General features: G+C 49.3%; 2 protein-coding genes across 2 annotated transcripts in view; one reads left to right on the top strand and one right to left on the bottom strand.

Annotated features, from left to right (window-relative positions):
* The window catches only part of MATCAP2 (microtubule associated tyrosine carboxypeptidase 2), a 29,328-nt gene extending 23,986 nt beyond the window's left edge, over positions 1–5,342 (top strand). The window contains exon 7 of the mRNA XM_065665362.1: positions 2,072–5,342. Within this exon, the coding sequence (XP_065521434.1) occupies positions 2,072–2,233 (162 nt within the window). The 3' untranslated portion in view covers positions 2,234–5,342. The remainder of the gene's footprint in view (positions 1–2,071) is intronic.
* A 4,309-nt stretch (positions 5,343–9,651) lies between these two features.
* The window catches only part of EEPD1 (endonuclease/exonuclease/phosphatase family domain containing 1), a 52,774-nt gene continuing 37,527 nt past the window's right edge, over positions 9,652–24,898 (bottom strand). Inside the window, exons 3-7 of the mRNA XM_065665361.1 lie at positions 16,810–16,920; positions 14,364–14,498; positions 12,944–13,070; positions 10,197–10,391; positions 9,652–10,100 (exon numbers count right to left, since the gene is read on the bottom strand). Of these exons, the coding sequence (XP_065521433.1) occupies positions 9,901–10,100; positions 10,197–10,391; positions 12,944–13,070; positions 14,364–14,498; positions 16,810–16,920 (768 nt within the window). The 3' untranslated portion in view covers positions 9,652–9,900. The remainder of the gene's footprint in view (positions 10,101–10,196; positions 10,392–12,943; positions 13,071–14,363; positions 14,499–16,809; positions 16,921–24,898) is intronic.

The raw sequence follows: 24,898 nt of genomic DNA, 5'->3' as shown, positions 1-24,898 counted from the left end.
TTGAAGCCTGTGAAAATACACTTTTTTAGAAGGAGCAGTAGGATAAAAACATGGTTTTGATGTCCTCGGATGTCAGCTTCTTTCAGCAATTGCAAGGACTGGGGAAATACATCCCATTCAAACCATACCTCAGATCAGATACTTGTTTCTTGGTTGCAGCAGTAACAGAAACCCTGAACATAAAGGCAGAAAATGCCCGTTTTCTTTCCTTTGGAAGGAAGAGAGGTAGAATTTCAAGTTGGGACAGGAAGAAAGATCAGTATTTAGACTCAGTTACTGCTGTGTCTCCAGACTGAGAGATGATATGATTTTGTATAGCTCTTCTGCATCTACTCCTAATCAGGTATAGTGCCATACCATCTTCAAACAGCAATATCTCAGCGACTTGAGGAAACCTGGGCATGGGTGTAGGTTTGGCTTTTTAATCAGGATGTATCCTGTAGCTAGGAAAGCACAGGTGTGCACTCAGCTGCAAATTCACTCTCTTTGCAGACTTTGTTCCTGTCATCATCAGTCAGACATGCAGCTATCTCTGACTGCCTCCATGAATCAGGCTTAGTATTCTGGATTACACCGTCCTATCTTTCCAGAGAGGCCTTCCATGCCCCTTATACACTGGTGGACCATTCATGCTCACTTTAATCTTTCCCGGTAGAAACCATCACCTGCTAAGAGGCCTGTTTCCAGGGAGCCCTGACTGCACAGTGCTCAGCTCCTTAGAAAAAACACAGGGTGAAAAGGTTGGAAGGCTCCACTCTCGAGCCACCTCGCACAACCCTGCTGTGAGGAAAGCGGATGTGCCAGTCAGTAAGCACAGCCAGGCGTGGGGGTTTTGCCAGTACATATGCTTCTGTCTGTAGGGTGCCCAGAACACACAGGTTTAGACAAAGCAGCGGCCACATAGGTTTCATCACACTGGGTGGCTGCCCAAGGAGCCCAGTCCTGTGCTTGCGGGCAGCTTGTGTAGCTGTTGCACAGCTAAAGCACTCGTCCTTCGTGGACCATCACTCACAGCACCTTGAGCTACTGTGAGCTCAAGACTTGAAGCTTTAGCTTGTAGAATCATAAGACTATAGAGAAAAATCTCAGCTTTCATTAGAAAAAAGGTAGCATGTCCTGTAGTAGCTGGAAAACGTTTGGGAGTGTCACGCCTATACCCAGAAAGCTCTGGTCTCCAATGGCCAAGTGGCAAACCCCGTCTCTGCTCTGCTATTAAATGGGAAAAAACACAAACTGGGATGCTGAAGGGTTGTCCATACTATAGTAAGTTACTAGGGGTGCCTTTTAATTTAGCTTTGCATAAGCACATTTGCTAGTGAAGATGAAAACATCAGAGTTCAGGTCAGCTGCCACCATGCCCTTCCTGAAGCTGGAGCCTCCCTGCTTCCTATAGCATGCTGTCCTGCACTCCCTTTCCACTTCCTCAGTCTTTGGCACAGTGTTTCTGCCATTCTCATGTCAACCTTTCCACCTCCTTGAGAAGAGACTCCAATACTCATAACATCAGGAAGAACTTCTTTACTGTAAGAGTGACAGAGCACTGGAACAGGTTGCCCAGGGGGGTTGTGGAGTCTCCTACACTGGAGATATTCAGGGCCCGCCTGGACAAGTTCCTGTGTGATGTACTGTAGGTTACCCTGCTCTTGCAGGGGGGTTGGACTAGATGATCTTTTTAGGTCCCTTCCAACCCTTGGGATTCTGTGATTCTGTGTTCCATTGTTTCCCTCTCAATTCCTGCAGTCGCTGTAGGTCATTCTCATCCAGGTTGCTACAAGTGTGTTCACTGATTTGAATCAAAAGCAGAATCAGGTAGTGTGGTATTTGCTAAAATGATAAGGGTTTTTTTGCATCTTCCACTGAGGCACACAGTTAGAAAATCACAGAATGGTTTGGGTTGGAAAGGACCTTAGAGCTCATCTAGTTCCAACCCCACTCATGTTTTCAAAGGAGTCTCACAAGCTTTTAAATCTCCTGCTCCAAAATATTTTCTCACATACAAGAGAGAATTTAGAGTCACAGCAGAGAAGTAACAGGCCTACAGTGTGAAGTTAAACCATGTCCTTCCTTGCAGATCTCGTATGAAGATGTGGACCGCCTGAAAGGATTAGCCGTGATTGAGAACATGAGGGTACCACACTTTCTGCAAGACCATGCCCGGTACATGGAGCACTTGGAAAAGATCATGCAAGTCAATAAGCTGACTGATGAGGAGCTCCAGGATCTCATAAATTAACAGCAGTAGCCCACCATTCACATACTCTGTGAGGATGTAGAACTGGACTTCCAAGGGCTTGTAAAAATGGAGTTACGAGAGGTGGCATGGGAAGGGTAGCCAGAATATGTGGAATTGGGGAAAAGCCCCTTTATGTTCCTCTTGCATTGTGATTGTATCCTGATCATTTTTTAAAGGGTTTGTGCATTTTTTTACATTTGGCTTAGAGATTCCTTTGCAGTGATCTGTCCAATCATCTGCTCTGTTTTATATGCTTGGTATAGTGCTTGACACTGTCTTTTGTAATATACTGCCTTTTCCCACCCAGGTTTAGAGGTAGAGGAGAGGAGAAAGAGGAGAAAATCCTCCTTAGTTCTCTTGTATTTGCTCTGTCTTTGGTCATAGTTTTCATGGTTCGTAGCAAAAGAACTTCTGTAGATTAAGTCTGCGTCACCATCTGCAGAACTCTTTACTATTTGGTCACCATTGTAATGAAAAAAAGAGTTTAAAAAGACAGTGCACAGAAGCAGGTCTTTGTGCCATAGGAGCAAAGCTTTGTAATGCTAGAAAAGATTTGGTGGTTTTTAAAGGGGAGACTTAGCATTTAAAAAGAAGGACCTGTGCTGGTTTCATCCCAGACTGGTTTGGGTTGGAAGGGACCTCAAGGCTCCTCCAGCCCCAACCCCTGCCACAGGCAGGGACCCCTTCCACTGGAGCAGCTTGCTCCAAGCCCCTGTGTCCAACCTGGCCTTGAGCACTGCCAGGGATGTGTATGGCTGTAAGCAGGTAGCAGTTACTCCCCTTCATCGCCTCAAAGATTTACACTGTTCCACATCTTTCTCTGTATAATACATGTTTCAGGAAGCTGAATTCCTGAATGATTCTCCCTCCTTTGAGGACAAGCACAGCCTGTCTGGGGTGTTCAGCATGGCAGTGTTCTGGGAGAAGGATCAGGCAGAACTGTGATTTCATGTCTTACGTGTTTTAAATAAATTCAGGAACACAGGGACAAGATTCAGCAGCTCAGGGACACCCACCTGGGCCACCTGAGCTACAGATGGTGACATCAGCTTTTTGAGCAGTACTTCCATATTACAGCAACCTTCAGCTTGTCAGGTTCCTTGAAGAAACAAGATGTGAATGGAGGAAGAGAAGACTCACAAGTGCCCCATTCCTGTGTTCCAGCAGAAGTGCTGCACCACTCTGAAGCAACCTTACCTCTGTTTTAACTGCTGGTGCTATATCCAGAACCAAGAAGAGAAAGCACCTTGCTGTAAGACATGGCCAGACCCATGATAAATAGCTTAGATGATGCAGGAGGACTTGTTACATAAACTACATTTTCTGATTCCGAAGTATTATGGTATTACCAAGGGAAACAGAGTTTTGCAGCTATAAGCATTCTGGCAAAGGCCTTTGTTTTAGTAGACAGCATTTTACCAGGGCTCCTCTGAACTCCTGGGAAGCAGCTGTGGTAGGAGAGACTGGACAGGAGATAGAGTCTTGGACAAGGTGTCTGCCATTTCTTCCCCTTTAGCCTTGGCACACTGGTAACAGGCCTGGCAGTGGGTAAGGCAAGTAGATGAAAGCAAGTTTCCTCCCTGCCACGTCCGCATGGTGTCCCTCCCTTCCCATTTATCCTGTTCTTTAATGAAACAGGATGGAGTAAGCCTTTAACCTTATTTTACACTCAGGTCATTACCAGCCATGACAGCAAACCTTGAGAACATGTTTTCTGATCCATAGGGAAACGTGAATAAAAGCTCTCAGTTGGCTAAGAGGTCTGAAGGCTCTTGGATGATCCCATAAAAGCAGCTGCCTCTCTGGTAGCATTGCAGGTGCTGTTGCAGCAGCTGCCTGGCTGCTTCAGAAAAGAAAATGCACTCAACAAGCATAAATTTACTAAATTTGGTTGTTTTCGAGGCAGGGACCAAGAACTGCTCACAGTAGCCTTAATTTTGTATTGTCGGTATTGTTCAGGAGCTGGAAGACTTCAGCCTCCGTATGAAATAAAAGCCCTTCTTTTCTCCTTCCCCCCTCCAGGCTGTGTAGCTGGATCACTGGTGACTCCTCTTTACAGAGCTGTGCTGAGCAGACGTGGGATTGCAGTGCTATAGAACCATCTGCAGGCGTGCACCCATGGGCTCCAGGTTTTGGCTCCTTTGCCAGGAGCAGCAAGAAAGCTACACATGGCTGAGGTCAAGTCAAAGAGTGCAGTCAGAAGATGTCTTTAGAGTAAATCGGGCAGAGATCATTTGAGCTACCCCATGGAAGAATCTGGCTGACTTTGCTGACCCAGGGGTGTGCCAAAGGGACAGCCCTTTGTGAAAGGGACCATTTTGAACTCTTCTTTTTCTTACAGAAACAATCCCTGCCTTCCTCCAGCGACTTCTGCATACTCAAAGTGCTTTTCCCTCTTCCCTGGTAGTAACGCGTTATAATCTAAGTGTATGTACATCATGTGTCTTGAAACCAGGAGGCTGTGCTAGTCACCCTTCTGTGCCACAGAATACCATGCCTGCAGTCCTCCCCCCAACAGCCAGCTGACTCTCTTGCCACTCTGTAGCCCTAAAGACTACTACAGGCCTTTTTGCTTTACTCAAAACCCTGCATCACATTCCTTCAAAGCCATAGGTGCCATTAAACTTCTTTTCTTTGTTATTCTAGGGTTAGATTTGCCTTGTGCAAGGTTGGAGCCTGGAACTGCTCACTATCAAAAGTAATACCATAGCAACAGATGAAGCTGTCAGCTCCTTTTGGCATCAGATTTGTCCTTCCTCCTTTGTAAAAGCATTCCAGGTTTTGCAGTGTAGCTTTTGTAAGTTTTCCTGAAGTTTCTTCTTCCCCTGGGAAGAGGCTGGTTACTCAGTCATGGTACCGAAGCTATGTAACAAAGCACGTGGACAGCAGTGCACATGAGCTCATGTCCCTACACTGTGATGGTGTCAATGACGCGCTGACAGCCTCTCCTAGCAGCTTGGTGCAGTTGCTTTGCTGTGTATCCATGTTTCACTACTTTGGTGTTATTCCTGTACACAAACCTGGTCAGCATTGGAAAAGCCTCCCTGTTTCATCAGGCCAATTTTAAAATACATTTTATACAACTTATAAATAAAGATAAATGAAAGAATGGTTGGGGTGAGAGTACTGAAGTGTTACCTTGTGCTGGGTGAGCGCGTTACTCTCTTTTGACAGCATTGGCTCTATGGCTACCTGAACATCCCACAATAATAATGTTAGTCCCAGCATCCTTGCTCAAACATTTCTCTACCTTTCTTCTTAGGGCCCTCCATGCTGCAGCTATGTTCTAGATGTGCATCACTTCTGGGAGCCCCAACACAGTTCCTGCCTGTCCATTGGCATGCTCCTGCTATCCCCCTGCATGTTTGCAGTCTCTCACACATCTCCTCCAGCACCCCATGACTCTTCGAGGCTCCTTCATGGGTCCTTGGCTGTCCCAAGAGCAAAAGAAATCTCCTTCCTTCTGTTCTGAACTGAAGGGCATGGTTAAGTGTACCTCTGCTTACACCTTCCCAGCCTACAGCCCTGCCCATTACATCGCTACTTTCCTCCTGCAGACAGAAGGGAGCAGCAGTGGGTCTCCAGCCTGCTGGGACAGGCTTATCTCTAAGCACAAAGCAAAGCATGGTTCTACAGGCAGACATCCTACTCTCTCCATCCCAGAGGTGACAGGGAAAAGCAAGGTACGTATCAGCCGACCAGTACTGCCACCCTTTGGGTCTCCACATGTGCCTCCATGCATCCCTCCAGGCAGAGGGCAGAAGGCAGGAAGGAAACTTCGCACAAGTGCTTCCCCCCAGGCACCTTCCTGACCCAAGGGAGCACCTGGGTGCATGAGGACAGGGGAAAGGTCCCTTTCAAGCAGGTGAGGAAACCTTTCATGCAGGGGGAAGAGCAGCATGACCACAAAATGACCAGGAACATGAAGAGTCCTGCAGCTGAAAGCATCTGGTTAAGGTTCCCCCAAATGAGTGCATACAAGAGTGCCGAGGTGCCCAGCCAGGCACATACTGCGAGCGATCTTCATGGGAGCAGGCTGGTGACCGCAAGCAGCAAGAGAAAGAGCACATAAAACCACTGCTCTTGACTACCAGCATGCCAAGGGAGGAAGGAGCTCGGAGGGGATGGTGTGGAGAAGGAAGAGCTTCCTTGAAGGCTGCTCCCTAAAAGCTGATGAGAAAGTACTGCAGGAGCTCGGTGCTGGTGCTCCTTGCAGCACACGAAGTTCGAGCAGTTCAGGTGCGTGCCCATGCCGTGTTGTTTCCTTCTTCAACAAGGCCTGTGCTTTCACACTGCTGCTGAAGGGACGCCTTTGGACATCCCTCAGGCTGGGAGCATCCCATCACACAGGGTTACGAGGTGGACAGAAGGATAAGTCACCAACAGGTCACTGAGGCACATATTTCCTAAGCATGCACTTAACCTGCGTATACTCTGGAGTAAATCCTTCCAGCAGCTTTGATTAGAGACAGGAGCTTTTCTACCTCCAGATACCAAGGTAAAACTGCAACTCTGCAAACAGGTGCCCCTTACGAGAGGCCACACGTGTAAAGGACAACATATAACCTAAAGACACATGCATGTTCAAGCAGATCCTTTTCTCATTAGGTTATAGCATGAGGTTTTTCTTTAGTCTTTGTTTTTACCCCCCTATCTGAAATCAGCTGCTGCAGGCCCAGTCTGCTGTGGAAACTGCTTCACTGCCAATGCAGCTGCTCACATGGGGGAGAACTAAATGAACAGAAGTTCCTAAGCTCCTAAGAGCTTTTCCCATCTAGAACTTGTGTATGGAAGTACGGAACCTGGGAAGTCAAAGGCTGGGAAATGCCTGCGTGGCTTGGTCTTGCTTCCTACAGGCAAGGAAAAGCTCGTGAAGTGCTTGACCTTCCAACCTGGAGTCCTCCAGGGACCAGCAGCTCCTGCCCATGGCCCACATGCTCCTTCAAGAAACCCGTCTTATGACCAAACATTAACTCATTCTTAAAAGAAGCCATTTAAACACTTAGGACAACCTTGGAATCCCTGGGCTGACCCTTTGCTAGGAGTGCTGAGCACCCGCTCTCACAAGGGCTGCAGTGCTGGTTACCACATGTGAGCAAGCTCCCCCCACTGCTGCACCAAGATCCATTCAACCTGCAGCTGCCGCGACCTGGTTCTTGGAAGTTCAATCCCAGCACAGTTACTGAGCTGTGTCTGCTCCTCAGAGGTGCTGAGCATCGCTCATGGCTCCTCCTGTATCAAACCCCCTTCACTTCCAGCTGGCTTGCAGCACTGCTTGGTGCAGCGACGCTGCAAAGCCAGGAGGCCAAATGGACCCTTGCCAAATAAATCCTCCTAAAAAGCCCACAGGATAAAGCAGAGGCTTTGCCCTGAAGCAAACAGGTTGGAGCGGATAGGAGAGTAAATTTGGCTGCGAATGCTTTAAGAGCCTGCACTGTGGGAGCAAAGAGGAGAGGCCAAACCCCAGATGTGCCCCCCTTAGCCTCCGTGAGCAGGGAACTGCTTTAAGGTTTCATTCCGGCAGGCTCAAAAGGTCATAACTCAGCTTGAAAACCTGCAGGAACGATTCACTGCTTCTGTGCCACCTGCCTGGTGCTGCCAGGGCAATGCAGCTACTGAACGCTGGGCTGGCCTAGCTGCTGCTGGAAGCACCTTGGAGTAGCTATCGCTGCTCAGGTTTGCTCCCACCGCTTCAGCTTCTGAACCACCATAACATGACCAACGCTCTTGGGAACTCCGGAATCCTTACAACCACCTCATCACCCTCCAGGGACGTCACACGCAAAAGGCAAAGCAAGCTCTTTGAACCTAGTGAAACTATCAAGGCAGAGGCACTGCTGATTCCCAGCATGAAGTAACCAGGTACATACCTCGTACTGATGCTCCATGTAAGGCAGACCTCCAAATAGGTACCAAATTCCTCTGTCCTCCTCCCTCCGGCCACAAAGGATCCATCTTACTCCAAAGCATCTTCTTAGTCACCAAATAATCACCTTTCCAGAGCTCCCCATTTCTCCCAGCAGCCTGGGCTGACTCTGGGTTATAGAGCAGCCCCATTAATCCTCCCCACAGCTCCCACATGGGTTATGGAGGTGGCTCTGCTCATTGCCCATTAGCCCACGCTAATTGGCAGCTCACCAGCCACAGCAAAGGCTCCTCCTGCAGCAGTGAGTGCTGCTGCTTTGCAGACCACCACCCTGCACTTACACCTGCAGCAGGTTAAATCTGATCTGGCCCTTACGAGTCGTGCTTCTAGAGCTAAGAAGTCATTTCAGCCTTCAAACATTCCTGTGTAAGGGAAAAGGACAAAGCGAAGGCAAGGACCCAGAATGAAAGTTGGAGCTAAGCTCACCAGCTGGCTTAATGAGCAGGGACAAACGCCTGCACCTCCCGTTTTCAGCAGGGAATGCAGAGCAGGTAATTTGGTCTGGTAGCTCTGAGTCATTCACTTAACCCCTTGAAATGTCAGTGATGCCTCCCTCAGTCTCAGAGTCACCCCCAGACCATTTCACCTTCATCCAGGCTTAGTTTTGTTACAGTCAGAAAAGCTGTTTGAAATCTGCAGTGGTGTGTGTTTGCACCTGAGTTTATTCAGCTCTTGCTACCTGAAATGAGACAGCAGGTTAGAAAGTCAAGAAAACGCTGCAAGAATATGGTACCATTTTGCTCTAAACCTCTCAATCACATCTCCTTCGGTATGGCAGTGCTGCCAGCAGTAGTTTTCCTTTTGTGGTCCAATGAGCTGTGGTCCAATGAGCTTTCCTTTCTGCTCAGCAGCATCATGTGTGGCCACCTGCAGCCCGGAGCAGAAGGCACTGGGCTAGTGGGCAGCTCAGCACGTCTCCCACTCAACCTATTTCTTTTGCAGGTGCTGAATTGTTTTTCCTTACACTTTTCCCTTCTAGGTCACTGCTTATTGATTGCTGCTATTGAAAACTTCTATGAAGGTGGCAGATGTGATGCTCCATCCCACAGCAGCTTGCTGACTGCAGTCCTCCCCACCCAGGGCACGTGCAGCAGCAAAGCTCCTTAGAAGCGGACCCCATCCCTGCCATGTGCACAGTGACCATACCCTGTATTCAGACTGCCCGTTGTGGTGCCTGGACTTACACAGCAATGAAGCTCAGGAGAGTGATGATCCAGAGGCAGAAATTGAACACCCCTAAACCAATCGCTGGGCAAGGGTTGGTACAACACGTGCATCAGCCTCTGCAGCGACTATAGACCCTCCCACTGACGTACCACCTCTTTGTCCCCGGTGCAGAGCCCTGCTCAGAACCCAGCTCCTGGGCTAGGACCCAGGGTTTCATCTCCTCCCTGATGCCAGTTGCAGGACCAGAGGACAAGGAACAGAGACAGTTTCCCCCTCACCGTCCCCACGAAGCCCTGCTCGGCTGCGCTGCAGCAGAGACCCTGCACAGTATTAAAAGTACACTTTATTTCCTGTACAATTCTCATCCCAGTCTCCAGCGTGGGAAATGTCCTCTGTGTCCCCACAAAGCGCTGCCATGGGGCACCCCACAACTGTGCAGGGGGGGCACAAAGCCCCGGCCACCGAAATCAAGTGCTGATGCTCCCCAGGCATGGGGAGGAGAGCGGGAAGGAAGGAGAAGGGGAGGCAGCCCCCGCCTGCTCCCCGGGGAGCAGAAGGCACCCTCAAGTTCACGTCATCGTTCGTGCTTCGCATGGGAGTCGTTGCGTTCCACCGTCACCCCGTTCCCGTTCCGCGTCACCTCCTTCCTGCTCCAGTCCTTTTCCAGGTAGAACTCGGCGAGCACGGGGCAGTGGTCCGAGGCCACCCCACCCCAGGACCAGTTATCAGGGATCCACGGGTTTGTGAGACCTTCGCGCACGACAGCCCAATGGCCTGCATGGAACAGAATCACAGAGACAAAGGCATTGCCCGCGACTGGCACGTGTCACCCGCTAAAGGTTCCGCCACCTCCCTAAGAAGCAGCTGTACCTGTGAAAAGCTTTTTCAAGCTCCGGCTGATCCAGATGTTATCCAGAGACTTGGATCCTTGCGGGTTCTTTGTGCTGATGTTGGTGAAGGTGCTGGAAGGGACCAGGTGATGGAACTTCTCCTTCCTCAGTATGTCGTGGTCGCTTGTGTCTGGGGCCTGGTTAAAATCTCCCAGGATGATCATGTCTTTTTCTCCTAGAAAACAGGAAAACCAGGGATGAATGGGAGGAATGGACATCCACTGCTTAAGTACAAGAGGGAGGGAGGGTGAATGGGAGGAGGGAAAACGCAAATGCTGAGTGGCAAAGCTGATCTGACTGAACTCGGGGCAGAAATGCTGTCTAAAGGCTCCTTCATTGGCTGTTTGCTCCCGGCTTGCTCGGCCGGTCCCAGCGCCCCGGGAGAAACCTCCTCGCCTGGGGCTGGTGCTGTAGGAGTAGCCAGGAGAGGGAGCGCAAGTTCCACAACGAAACCTGCTCCACTCCCGCTTCGCGCTGCGTGGGCCATGAATCGAGGCTGGAGAGCAGCGAGATGGGCAGCGTCCGACTTCCAAACCCACGCTTCAAACCGTGCTGCTGCTTGCTGAGATGCAACCAACAGAGAGCGAAACCGTTCGTGGTTTCTCTGCCCTTTGCAAGCCACAAATCATACTGGAAATGACACGAGGTTGAAGTATTATCTTGCTGCCAAGGTCCCTCCCACAGACCACACTGTCCCACAAGGACCCAGAGCATCCATCTGGGGGGACACGGTGGCATACTTCTCCAGGTGTGATTGTACATGGGCTGCTAAGAGGCTCCCTACAGCTTCTCAAGGGTCTTGTAACCCTAGTGCCCGATGCATGGGTAACCCATCCCATATGGCCAAGCTGGATGGGACAGCACCCTGGTCCCTGGCTCCCAGCACTAGCTGCACATCTGGAATAGCATCTGTGTGCTGTGCGCACTGAAGACAAACTGATGCTGCAAAGAGTTAGCTATGAGCAGCCAACAGCCACCACATCTCTCCAGCGCTGATGAAAGGAAAGAACTAGGTGGAAAAAGGAACCAGGACTCTCTGGTCTGATGGGAGAAATATGGGGACATCAGTGTTCTACATTACAGGAGGCTGTGGGTGGTAACCGGATTTCCTTAGATGCTCCCGTGCCTCTTTGTAAGAATGAAAGAGAACAGAGTAGGCATCTGTTAGCAATTTTACTGCAGTGCCCACAGATAAATCAGTTCTTACTACCCGTATTTTATGGACTGATTTGGAAGACGCTGAAGGATGATGGCAATCTGAAGCATGGCATTCATTTTGGCAGGGTAATTCAGTACTTCAAAGTAACAAGTGTGCACTACCATTTGTTTAGGAAACAAGACCTGCACGGCACGGGTTTGGAGGAATCAGAATCTCATTTGTGAAAGGCTAAGCAAGAACAAGTACCGTCCTACCACAGCGAAGTGAGCACATCAACTAAAAGGAAGCCCTAACGTCAACAGTCTCAGTTTAGACGCAGTGGAAATGCAACGGGGTTGACTTCAGAAGAGCTACACATTTATCTGTGCCTCAGGTCAGCCTCTGGGGATTAAACAAACGATCCCTTTGTCTACCTTCATCCTTTCCAGTTTCAAGGTACGTGGACAAATACTTAAACCAGTAGCACCTAAACCCAGCTCTGACTTCCTGCAGCTCAAAAGGAACAAAACCAGCACACACATAAACAACAAACACCTCTTGTGTTATACACAGGGGATGTTCATGCTTCCAAGCAACCAACCTTACTAAACTGGGCCAAGCTGAAAACCATCATGCATAGAACCTGGCAGCCCTCTTGCACCTTTGTCAAGCAGGAACCAAAGGGCTAGGTTGTTCTGTTCCTACAACAAGACCAGCAACATGTAGAACCTGAAACGCGCTGCTCTGCTTCGGAGGAAACTGCATTCCATTTGCGAGCTTCCAAGGAAGAAGCATATTCTCAGAAGTGAGGTAAAGAAAAGGAGGCAGCTGCCTCCAGTGTTGCTCAGGTTCAGCTCTAAACTCTGGTGTCCCCCATCCAGCTGTAAAACCAGAGCAGCTGATTATTTACTATCAACAACATTACACTGCTCATCAGACCAAAACTGCAGGCTCCAAAGCAGGATTTGGTCTCTTTTTTTTTTTTCATTAGCATTGAGTTTTCCAAAAGGCTTCCAGTTATCCAAAAAGTGAATTTATAGAACCTATTTCTTTGGGGGCAAAAAGCCATTAAGCTTTCTTCTGACATCAGGTGTGTCATTTCCACAAAGCACTTAAAATAGGGTCTTAACCCTGGGATCTTTTGGGGTTTTTTAGCTGAACCTGCTCTTAAACTAGCATAAAATCAGAAGGAATTGCATTTGAAAAGATGCTCTCAAAGTATCAAAGTAGGATCCCCTGTGCTGTTTGTGTTAATGAGGAAAGACTTTAAGGCAATGAGGAACAGAGAAGCACATTTGCCACGCTGTGCACCATTCAAGCACAGGTACCGGTAAAGACAACTCTGAGGCTGACGGGGATCAGAGAATCCCAGACCGGTTTGGGTCGGAAGGGACCTTGAGCTCATCCAGTTCCACCCCCTGCCATGGGCAGGGGCACCTCACCATAGCGCCTGCCGCTGGCCCTGCACACTGCCAGGGACGTCTGTGAGGCTCACGCTGAGACGGGCTTCACTTTATGTACTTAAACCCCTTTGACGGGAGAGCGCGGCCGCGTGCTCGTGAGACCCGGCAGGCTGAGCCCGGCCGCACCTTTCAGGGTCTCCTGCAGAGTCTGCGCGAAGGCCGCCAGCTTGTGGCTGTCGTGGCTCTTCCCGGTGTTGTCGCCCGCCGGCAAGGCCAGGTGAAGGTTAACCAGGGTCAGGTCGTTCATCCCAACCTGCGGAGGAAGGAAGGAAGGAGGAGGAATCAGTGCCGCGCACACAGGGCACGAGAGGTCGCAAGGCCAACCACGCGCCTGTTCCCAGTGCTTGTGGGTGACGAGGACTCGCTTGGCCATGTGTGCGGTGGGGGTTGGTTTGTCTTGGCCTCGGGAGGACGAGGGGGAAGGCGTTCTGCAGCTTTGTTTGCACTAACATGACCCCCTCCCAGCTCCGAAGAAACTGGTTTGCATGAGCATGGGCAAACAGCTTCCCTCTCTCCGCCACGGCTGCAGAAAGAAGCCAGCTGCTGATGGAAATGAGTTGATGCAAACCCAGTTGTTAATAAGCTACAAATAATGCTGTGGTCATTACATGGGCTAATTACTACTCGTGATTAGCCCTGGTCTGCCACGGAGACTAACCAAGAAACTCAATGTACCTTGAAAGGAGCTGTTGGCTCCATGCAATCTTCTGCTTACCTTCTGGGACTGACCTGGCATGAGCAATACTTACTCCTAATATTGACCTATTAACATTATTAATTAATATTAGTATTAATAATTTATTTACTAATAATTATTTTACTAGTGCTTCTCTCAAAGCGTTACCAGAGATTTCAAGTTCCCCAGACTGGACCCCTCCATCACAGCCTGTGTGGAGATGGGCTCTCTCTGCTTGGATGTTCACTCGAGCATATAGAATCATGGAATCACAGACTGCTTGGGTTGAAGTGACCTTAAAGCTCCTCCAGCCCCAGCCCCTGCCACGGGCAGGGACCCCTTCCACTGGAGCAGCTTGCTCCAAGCCCCTGTGTCCAACCTGGCCTTGAGCACTGCCAGGGATGGGGCAGCCACAGCTTCTCTGGGCACCCTGTGCCAGCGCCTCAGCACCCTCACAGGGAAGAGCTTCTGCCTAACATTTAACTTAAGTGTACCCTTTTTCAGCTCAAAGCCAGAGCAGATGTATGGGAACTACCTCCCAAATGCACGATGTTCTTTTAGATGGGCTCAGCCTACTGAAACAGCTTTAAAATGGAAACTGCAGTATGCCAGCAACATAAGCCTGAATCTCTCAGGAGCACTGTGCTTTCTGGACTTACATATCTATACATCTAGATATCTATATCTATCTCCATCCTGCCTACTCTTACCCCGCTCCACCTTTCTATAACCAAGCCATAAGACAGTGCCGAAATGAAGAGTTAGAGCCTCACACGGGCTTTTATCCCTTAGAAGACTGTGTCTCTTTCCACCCTGCCCAAATGTTTTAACCAGTGCTGAACAAGGGTCCCTTGGCACAACAGCGGTTACCTTGAAATGTGCAAGATAAGGGTGAGGGTACGAGTGCTTGCCATTGCCATTAGTCTGTGGACTCTCCTGAGATGAGGCATCTTTCAGTTCGATGCCAGCTGTAGTATCCCAGAGGAAGCCAGAATATTCAACTCCCTGGAATTACAAACAAAAAAGAGAGTGAAAAAAGCGAGTAGTAAGAAGGCAAAACCAAATCGTTTGTCTAAGCCTGAGCTCAGTGCCTCATGGTCTCACTGGGTGGCTGCTGGGGCTTTGGAAGATGATGCTGTGTGCAGTTGTTCCTTCTCCCCGTGCCATATGCCATCTCACAGGCTTCTGCCACCCACAAACTGAAAGCATTCAGGCTCCTTCAGTCTCTTGGTGTGTGATCTGGTCTAGACCTCTCAGCTCTGTCAATCTGCTCTGTCTCTTTTCCAGCTCTCCAATCCTTTCGGCTCTCTCTACCATCCTGCACGGGGTTTTGGTAACTTCGGGATGTGAAGCTGGCATCCCACCCTGGTTACAGCAGCAGCAGTAGCTAAAGCAAAGCCTGTCAGCCTCTCCTCCCATCACCCAGACACCATCTTCCTCGGTATCATTCAAAGCACCTCCCCCAGTTAATCACAGTTAAATCCAGCACAAAGAGGATTCTTTTCCTTTTCAGCTGCAATAAACAAGTGTTACCTGCTCTGCTGACTTCCCACGAGCCTTGAAAGAAAGTATTAAGGTGGCCGAAATCCTTTGGTAGCTACTTCAGGTAACTCACCTCTAAAACACTGACACTATTCCACCAGTCACAAATCTAAGGTCTGAAAACTGCTATAGGAAAAGATGGGGAAGAATAAAGCCACGGACGACTGCTCTTTGCTGTTTCTTGGCTCCAGATTTCACATCAACACGGTGGTCAAAGTCAGTCCGTGGCTGAAGGCGTGTGGAAGCAAACCCTATGAAGTGTCCTGATAGCTGCCTTGCACTCAGGGTTACGCTACTGCTTCACCGCGCTGCACCCGCGTACGCAGTGTTCCAGCCTGAGGGACTCATTAACCAACCCCAGGGGCAGAGGAGGCTTTCCCTGAGTGGAGCAAGCCCCACCTCCAGCACAGCCCGGATCTCTGTTAGAGCAGCCGAAAGGAAGAGTCAGTGGAGAACGTTTCTATTCTTAGCTTGGCCACAGACCTCTCCTGTAATTCATTCTTACATCCCTACCGGTAAGACAAGGTAGGTGATGGGGTTTATTCACTCACCCATGGTCAAAGCTTTCATTGTTATCTTTGGAAACAGAGCTCAAGAAAGAACGGACTAAAGGCTCCGGATTTCACGTGGAAACCGTGAGACAATTACTAACAGTTCTTGGAAAAAGGAAAGAGCAGAGGGAACAACTGTGACAACTGTGCACAACTTTTAAATCCAGTGCCTTAATAACCAGGCCTAACAAGAGATCCCAAAGGAAAAGTCCAGCCAGGAATAAAGATGTGTTGAAGGGAATCTGCACTCTGCATCAGAATTAAGTGTGAGCTGCGGTAAAGCTTGGACGCATTCAGACCCTCCAAGCCTTCCTAGTGGTAGGTACCTGCACTGCTCAGGTGGTGGGTTTGGGTTAGGGTTTTGTTTGGGACTTTTTCCCCCATTTCTGGGTTTTCCTCTGAAGGGCAATGAAAGGAAGTGCACCCCCCCCAGCATCAGTCCAAAGCCAGCGAACAGCGGCGCAACCTGGCTCGGAAAAGCCAAGCTAAGGAAACGTGAATTCAAAGCAGCGTGATTACGGGATACAACTGTGGCTCTGTATTTAGTGCTCAGTGCGCAGAGCAGATGAAGACAACCCCACGCACTGCTGAGTTATGTGACAGGTCTTGGTGCCTGCTTCCACCCCCCAACATCCACACTGCAGTAACTGCATCATGAGAATGAACCCATTCAGCAGCAGCAGGCTCCAGCCGAGCAGGACCTTGCTCTGAAAACTCATTAGCACCCTTAAAGGAACAGAGATTTTCCCCTGGGAAAGGCTGCTTTTGGGCACCATTAGTGGTGTACCCAGTGCAGCCATACCTTGAACACTGTCACGGGCAGCAGGTGCAGCTGTCTGCACCTTATAAATGAGTACCTCACTGCAGTACTTAGGTATATTCCCACAGCAGAAGATGCTGCAGGGAGCAGCCCAGTGCAGACTGCCAGGGGCAAAACCAGGGGCTCTTTCCTTGTCCAAATGTGTAGCCTTTCTTCTCCGTGTCTGCACCGTTTTCACCCACCACACCTCCCCCCGGCACACACCTTCCTCCTTACAAGTGTGCCACAGGCTGAGGAGAACAATTCCTCCACGCGGCTCTAGGAACAGCCAGCTTAAAACACAAGAGGTGCAAACTTGCCAAAACAGATTTGCACAATGTTTTGCCTTAAACATCCAAAATATGTCCTTGGTTACAGGGGAAAAAGGAGCAAAGGCAAAGTTCAGACTTGGGGATTAATGTACCTTGTGTAGCTGGCCTGAGGGCTTTTCGGAAACAACACCCTTCCAACATCCTCTAGGGCCCTTCCACTTGCGGATGTTTGGCAGCGTCGGCTGGTTCAGCTCCATACAAAACTGGAGAGAGGAAAGGGAAAAGGGAAAAAATGAAAGGGATCAGCTTTATAGGGCTTGGAATAAAACCTGCAAAATAAGGCATGGGTAAGACATGGACAGGCTGTGCTCCCTGCCCTCCCTGAAGGCTCGCAAAGGAGGTGGGACGCATCGCAGGCTGACTCACCCCCATGGACAAGACTTGGAGATAAATAACAAAGACAGTAGCTCAGTGCAAGTGGTGCAAATGGAACGTTTTTCCCTCAGACCCTTTCTTATTCCCCTCCAAAGCTGCTTGTTTGGCTGGAATGAGGCTTCCTCGGTGCCACCTCCGGAGATGCTGCCTGGACCGTGTCCCACCCTTGAGGGGCTTCACGCATGGCTGCTGAGCTCTCCCCAGGGCAGGAAGCCCCCGTAGCGTGACTGGCTCCACTCCAACACTAAGGCTGCCAGCACTACACAAGAGGAAGGGTGTTGGCCAAGCTCAATAGCTGGCATTTCGGGCATTTTACACCAGGGGTGGTGCACTGAGACTCCCTGAGCATGAAGGAATCAGCCGGTACGCAGGCCCAGCACATCCGTCTGACCTCCCTGGAGTGTTCATTTTCCTGGATACTGCTGTACACCCACAGCACTTGGACACCTTTACACGTCCAAACGTGTGGCTGGAGCTATAGGAGCTGTGTCCTAATGCCCAGCAGGTCAGGGATGCTGTACCTGTTGACACCATGGAAAGCCCCCCAGGTCCTTTTGATTGAAGAAGTAATATCCAGAATATCCCTCCTAATTTAACGGAGAAGGATTTTCAAGGCAAACAATAACCTCCTGTCCACAGTGACTCTTTGCAGTGGTAAAGCCAAAAACAGTTCAAAGAGCTACGGTGATAAACTGCACAGATGTGTTTCCTGTGTGGGTATCAGCAGAACAGTGGGACAGCTATTCTTATCTTCATCTTTTGATTCGAAAATGAAATTAAACCCCTGCCTTGTCGGCAATTGCAGCATCCCAGAGGCTAAAGCTCTAAGTGTTGACTTCTGAGGTACATGCAACCCAGCAGCCACTTCTTGCCTCGGAAGCCTGAGGGTCATTTTGGTCACACACTCAAAGCAAAAATGCCTGGCACACCTTTTAAAAGAGCCTTCTGAAATGCAGAGATTGGCTGGGGCTTCTCATTCAAGATGCCACATTAACAAAGAATGGTTTGTGTTGAAGGGACCTTAAAGCTCCTCCAGCCCCAACCCCTGCCACGGGCAGGGACCCCTTCCACTGGAGCAGCTTGCTCCAAGCCCCTGTGTCCAACCTGGCCTTGAGCACTGCCAGGGATGGGGCAGCCACAGCTTCTCTGGGCACCCTGTGCCAGCGCCTCAGCACCCTCACATTCTTGCTAATATCCAAGCTAAATCTGACCTCTTTCAGCTTCAAGCCATTTCCTCTTGTCCTATCACCCTTGTGGAAAACATATGGTGTCATTGCCCATTGTATGCCATCAGGCAGGAAAAGTTGACATTAGAAATTCAACTGTAACCCAAGGAAAGAGTTTACTTATCCCTGGGTTGCAGCTGCCTCCAAAGTCCAACCAGCACAAAGTATATGGTGGGACTGAATAAACCCTAGAGAACCCATCACCAGTCTGAACATTTTGTTTCCTCCACACTGACTTGGTTTTTAAGGCCTTGAGTTAACTTTGCTCAAAAGAAAGATGACAAAGCAGGCTGCACGGTTTGTTCAGACGAAAAGCCACCAGCCTGTCCTGGCCATGGTGGCTGCAATGGAGAGCTCGGCCCGCAGCACCTGACTTTAGTCTGTGCCCATTCCCCAGAGCGTGGAGGCACGCGGATGCTGAAGCTGTGACAGAGCACGTGCTCAGGTCATGGCTGTTTGCTGAAGTGAGAAGGGCGCTTCTCAAATCATCTGCGCACAAACCCCAATGTCAGGCAATGTTCTGCTTTCCCTCAGGCAGCAAAAACACACAGACAAGCTCTTAGCACACACTGGGGAGGAAAGAAATGCCTTTCCTCCTTCGAAAAGCCAAGTTAGAGCAGCGCTAGTCCTACGCCAGTCCTTTAGAGGAGCAGTGCCTCTGGTGGGAAAGGAAAATCAAAATCAGAATCAGAACAACATTATTTCCCAAAAAAATCCTCCTAAGGAAAAAAGTTCCAGTTTTGGCTTTTTCTGGAGCCTTTCTGGCTGCAAAGTGGTAAAGATTAAGTCACCTGCTTCTTTCAGCCCTACACATACAGAGTCAAACCTCACACACACACCATGATACCAACAGCACCAGAGTTTAGTCACAAGCATGCCCTGTGTCACACCTATGCTGCCATGGTCGCCCTTGCAGCTGGGTGCTGGGCTGTGTGGGATAAGCAGTGCTTCCAGGGAGCAGGAACACGGCAGCACCAGGCTCCAGGCATGCCCCTAGCAAAGACCAGGCTGTGCTCTTGAGCAGTCAACCCCCTTGTGCCATGTACGTGCCCACTGCCCCCGATTGGTGTGCCAGGTGCCAACAAGGGCCACCAGCCCAGGAACCGGGACAAGCCCTGTTGCCTTTGCTCATCAGCAACCCACCATTCTTCCTAAGGAGGGAGGATCCAAAGACGTAATTGCTCTTCGTCCACCCCGATAAAGAGCCAGTGCCTGTTGCTCCGAGCCCCTCCACAGAAGCAGAGATGGGTAAGGAATGAGCTTATGACTTACACTGGAAGAACAGAGGGCAGTTGGAAGAAGCTGAGGAAACACACGTTTGAGGAGGAACTGCGGAATAGAAAACAAGGAGTCTTGGACTAATCTGGGAGTAGGGAGAACAACATCTTCTGGGCTGAATATCCCAAGGGAGCTGCACACTCCCTAAGACACCTACCTGCCTCCCTAAGACACTCCAAGCACTGCCAGCAAGAGCATCCAATTGTGCATTAAGTTAAATCTCCTCCAGTGCAGTAACTGCCCACTAGGACCCGCTGCCAGCCAGCGCCCTGCAGCAGCCCACAAGCTGATCTCACCGCCTCTTGTTCAGGATGCCCTGGTTAATCTTTGTCTTCTTTTGAGGGTGCTATTTGTGCAGCCAGCCCAGAGCAGGCGCTGCAGGGTCATCTTCTCCAGATGATGACACCGTTCCGTGCGGAACACCTCTGATCATCAAGTGTTCCTCCTTGCACCACCAGCACTGAGAGGACCACTCTGAGCCAGCGATCTCCCTTGAGGTGAGCATCTTTTGCTCGAAAAGAGGGTCTGCTACTCCTAAACCTTGAGGGAAACTAAATGTGATGCAGGAAAACAATGTCTTGGGCTTAATCAATCGCACATTTCTAATTAGCCAGTGATTCCTCTCTGGAGGACGCTTTCATTGCAGAGCTGGTGTCAGAGCAGAGGCTGTAAGAAGGGCGATAAGAGAAGGAACAGTGAGGCGGAGCTGCCGGGGTGAGCCTGTTATGCATGGTACATCTCGGTGCTGTACTGAAAGGCACCCAAACCAAGTAACTGCCTGTTTTGGTTGATTACCACAGCAGCTTTCAGGCCAAACGTAAAGGTAAACAGCAACTCACTTCATCAAGGCAAAGGTGATTTTGGTTCCTCTTAACCAAGAGGAAAGAGCACAAGAGAATGAATATTCCACTTCCAGGTGTCACATCTATACAGGTCCTTTGACACTAGAGGGAGCAGCTTTAATGAGTACGGGAGGTGGAGATGAAACTTCCAATTCCTGACCATTTCAGCTATGTTCAGGTGTCATATTCAGTAAAGATTTGACATTGTCATGGTGAAAGAGACTTGGGGTTTGAGTGTGAGAGCTGGAAACAGCTGAAAAGGAGACCCTGACCAGGGCAATGTTAACGTGTAAGGTAAAAATTCACCACCTTTCTCAAATTGCAGATCCTGGATAAATCTTGAAGTAAAAATCTGTGCCTGAGCAGGAAGAATGTAAGTCTGGCAATGGGCTCGCTTTCCTGTTACTTTTGAGGGACATTGTATGAACTGCAGGTGTTTCCTATCAGCAGGGGTAGGAAACACCAAGTTAAAGACTTCTCTGAGCGCCAGCGCATCTCCTAGTGCTGGACTTGATGCTTTAGGAAAAGGTAAACACAAAAGCTCTATGATATATACCTTGTACATTGTGCAGCGGTGCTTGAGGAGAAGACCCCCCCGTGTAACACCCGTCTTGAAACATGATTAATTTATTTGTGGTGAAGATAGAACAAAACTGACATAAGACCATCTGGCACTGCTCTTTTTAACCCATCTTTTAATACAAATATATCTTCTCTGCTCCATCACTGGGTATCGTATAAGCTAAAAGCCATGGTCCTGGGATGCCCAGCATGCTTCTACAGGCGACCAACAGAGCATCCGCTTCCCACAGGCAGGAACAACTCAGTGACGGGACACGGAGGAGCATCAGGCCCTTGATTTATCTGGATTCTTCTATAACCAGACGTAACAGCAGGGAAGGAAGCGTTATTATGGCTAAAGCATGAAACAGAGACCCACCATTGGATCCCGTTTCCCACTGACGACAGTGCTGTCCCAGGCCTTCATTGCTTTTCATACGCCTTTTCATACACCGGTCCCTCAGATGTATATCCCTTTCCCGTTTGCAGAAGCAGCCAAAAACCACACACACAAGAAATAGATGCATCCGGTAGTGTGGGGGATGCACTCACAAACTCCATTCAGAGGAACCCTATCAACAACGTAAGGGAAAACCAGGGTGGCCCTGTGTTGAGATATACCATTTTTCACATGCCCATTCAACTAGTCCCTTCTAGGAAGACTTCATTAAAGACTAATATTTCTTTCTTGTGCTGTTCAAGTATAGCTATTACATAAAGGCAGACAAAACTTGGCAGGCAGATGGGGGCAGGACACGCAGATAACTGTGAGTGGTTTCAAAGGAGAACAGCCCCCTTCCAGGGAATCGGGTTCAGTCTCAGCCATAACTATACACTTCTGTTGGAAAAGTTTTCTGCTTCTCCCTCTTGTACGTAATTCTACAACGAAGTTAGGGCTGAAGAACCAAATATATATATATAATTTATGGGGAGGGTTAGACTGGATATTAGGAACAATTCCTTCTCCAAAGGGTGCTCAGGCATTGGAACAGGCTGCCCAAGGCAGGGCTGGAGTCGCCATCCTTGCAAGTGTTCACACACTGTGGAGGCCTCAGTGCCATGGGGCAGTGGTGGCCTTGGCAGTGCTGGGACAACGGTTGGACTTGGTGATCTTACCGAGCTGATGCTATGATCTACAGGCACTGTCATCACCTCTATGTACCTTCACATGCTATGGACATACAAAGCTCATTTGCTGGGAGGACAGGCATGCACATTGGGGTCTCAAGTCCTGGTGCATCTGAAGGCACCTACAGCTTTTTTCAGGGCTCATGTTTTCCTGGAAAATGTGCTGCTTCTGCTCCTTAAAAAGCATCCCCATAATTCAGACTCACAGGGTTTCCTTCCTCCGAGGATCAGATGCTCACTCAGCTCCTAAATGACGGCTCCAGGCACCATGTTATGGACTGGAGAGCAAATATTTACCATCCTGCAGCCTCGCTGCCTGGCAGCCACAGGGTGACCCAAATTCATGGCTTTGCTGCAGAGACCACTTCTAAGCTCAATGCTTTAAAAAGGAAACCTCCGGGACTGAGCTTCCCAGAGGAGATAAGATGAGGAGGGCTCATTTTTCAAGCCCAGCTACACAGAGACTAGAAACTAAGCTGTACAAGTCCACTCTGCGTGCATCAAATAGGGGTAATTCTGGGTCTGCAGAGAGGCACCACTGCTCATTTAAGAGCATGAAAGCAAAGCATCAGGGTCTCTGCCATTCAGGCACCCCTGGTGTTATGTAGCAGCCAAATGATGCTTGGGAGGACTGGAAAGGTTTTCAAACTGAAGGCATCATTTCCCACATCAGGTATCAGCCCTTCCATGAGCTTGGCTGTGTTCTGAACCAGCCCATGGATGTGAATCCAGCTGGGCACACGCCTCTCTCCTGCCATTGCTGTGCTCCTCACCCATTGTACATCATGAACATGCAGGAAACAATTCTGCTGATAAGGTTACCATTATCTCAGTTATCAAAAGTGTGTAATGGTTTGTTTCCATACACAAACCTGACTGAATCAATTCAGAGGAGGGGTTTTAAGCCAGGCTCTGCAGGATCAGCTGGGGAGTGGCAGGAGCATAAGTCTGCGCTTCCAAGTTATTTGCTTTCAAGTACTTATATTGGAAAAATTTAGCAGTGAGTTCCTCCACTGCCCTCCCAGATGAATTACAGCTCAGCACAGACACCCAACTGCTTAATTCTGTGCAATAGCTAAGAGGAAATTACTTGATCCTTGAATATGTGATTAGAAAAAGCCAGACTGTAGCCCATAAAACCAGTTCTTTGCTCGCCTGCCACCACGGGGCTCCCGCGACAGCAATGCGGATCATTCCCTGGCACGTTCTCCCACCTCCATCCTAAATAAAGTGATTATTTATATAAACAACATCTTTTTACAGACCTTCAAGAGGAAGCCATTGAAACCTTTGGTGTAGAGCAGCAAAACAACAACTGGAAGGGGCAGCACAATAACTCTCCTCACTCTCCAGCACTTAAGTGCTGGAGCCACTATTGAGAATTATGGGATGCTCAACTACCTACTGTCAAAACAGGATATGTACCATCTTTCAGCCAGTTTGCCACCAGATGCTTGGTGGAAATCCATACTGCCCTTTCCCTATGGAAGAGATCACCTGTATTTGCCATCCTCCATGTAGGGGAAGTTTTGTGGGGTTTTAATTTCTCATGTTCCCAGTCACAAGCTGAGCTTTATCCTGGACTTCATGAGACAGACTAATACTGCAGCAGACACTTCCTGACTACTTCTTTTCCTACTCTTGAGGGGTTTTTTAAACATGATACAGGAATTCAGGCTCAAGAGGATGACCACAGTCTGTGCAATGTCTTCTTGAAGCCTTTTCAAGAGAATGTTTTCTTCTGCATAAGCAAGCAGTATAATCATTAACAGCAATAATGGCACGCTAAGGGACCTGGTGTGCTGTAAAGGAGAAGAAGCCCTCATGGCTATGGGGCTATCTTTTTCATCAAGCCACTTTTAGGAGAAATGAGTAGTTGAGTTCAAACACTTTTGTCACATTCATAAACCAGTCTGCTCAACTGGCTAAAATCAGAGCCACCCCATAACCCAATCATTTACTTGTTACTGTGTTGTCTGCTGCAGACATTCCTGTGCTTTTCCAAGTTTCCCACCTCCAATTCATTACTTCCAAAGGAAGATGGCAAGCTTCATTCTGCTGCCACTTTTACAAGGGCCTGTAGGGACAGGCCAAGGGGAATGGCTTGAACCTGCCCGAGGGGAGACTGAGCTGAGCTCTTAGGCAGAAGCTCTTCCCTGTGAGGGTGCTGAGGCGCTGGCACAGGGTGCCCAGAGAAGCTGTGGCTGCCCCATCCCTGGCAGTGCTCAAGGCCAGGTTGGACACAGGGGCTTGGAGCAAGCTGCTCCAGTGGAAGGGGTCCCTGCCCATGGCAGGGGTTGGGGCTGGAGGAGCTTTAAGGTCCCTTCCAACCCAAACCAGGCTGGGATTTATAATTCTGCCAGCAGAAATACGCCTCTCTGGGAATATGTGTGTATGCTTAGGGAAGGTATCATGGAGCTGAGTAGGACAATGCAGCAACCAGGAATCAGTGGCTTGCTGGGAGCCCCTCTTGTTTTTCACTTCATTTTTGTTTATTCCCTGGGGTGATTCCTTCCTCGTGAAACCTGAAACTCAGGAATCGATTTCTGTGGCGGGGTGTAAAACCAAACCACCGCGAGTACAACCTTCCTCACCCGGTACCTACACAAAGGGAAAATCAGTTTATCAGAACCTAGCCTTTAATATGGAAAGGAAACAGAAAACCATCCTGTGAAACACGAGACCTGAAAGTGCGGAGAAACAGTTTCTGGTGCACCATTAAACATACCCCAAACAATAAAAAACCAACCAACCAGTGAGCTACATTGATT

The sequence above is a fragment of the Lathamus discolor genome, chromosome 2, assembly GCF_037157495.1.
Source record: "Lathamus discolor isolate bLatDis1 chromosome 2, bLatDis1.hap1, whole genome shotgun sequence".
Lineage (NCBI taxonomy): Eukaryota > Metazoa > Chordata > Aves > Psittaciformes > Psittacidae > Lathamus > Lathamus discolor.
Note: the sequence above shows the minus strand (reverse complement) of the source record. Positions and strands in the feature narration are given on the sequence as shown.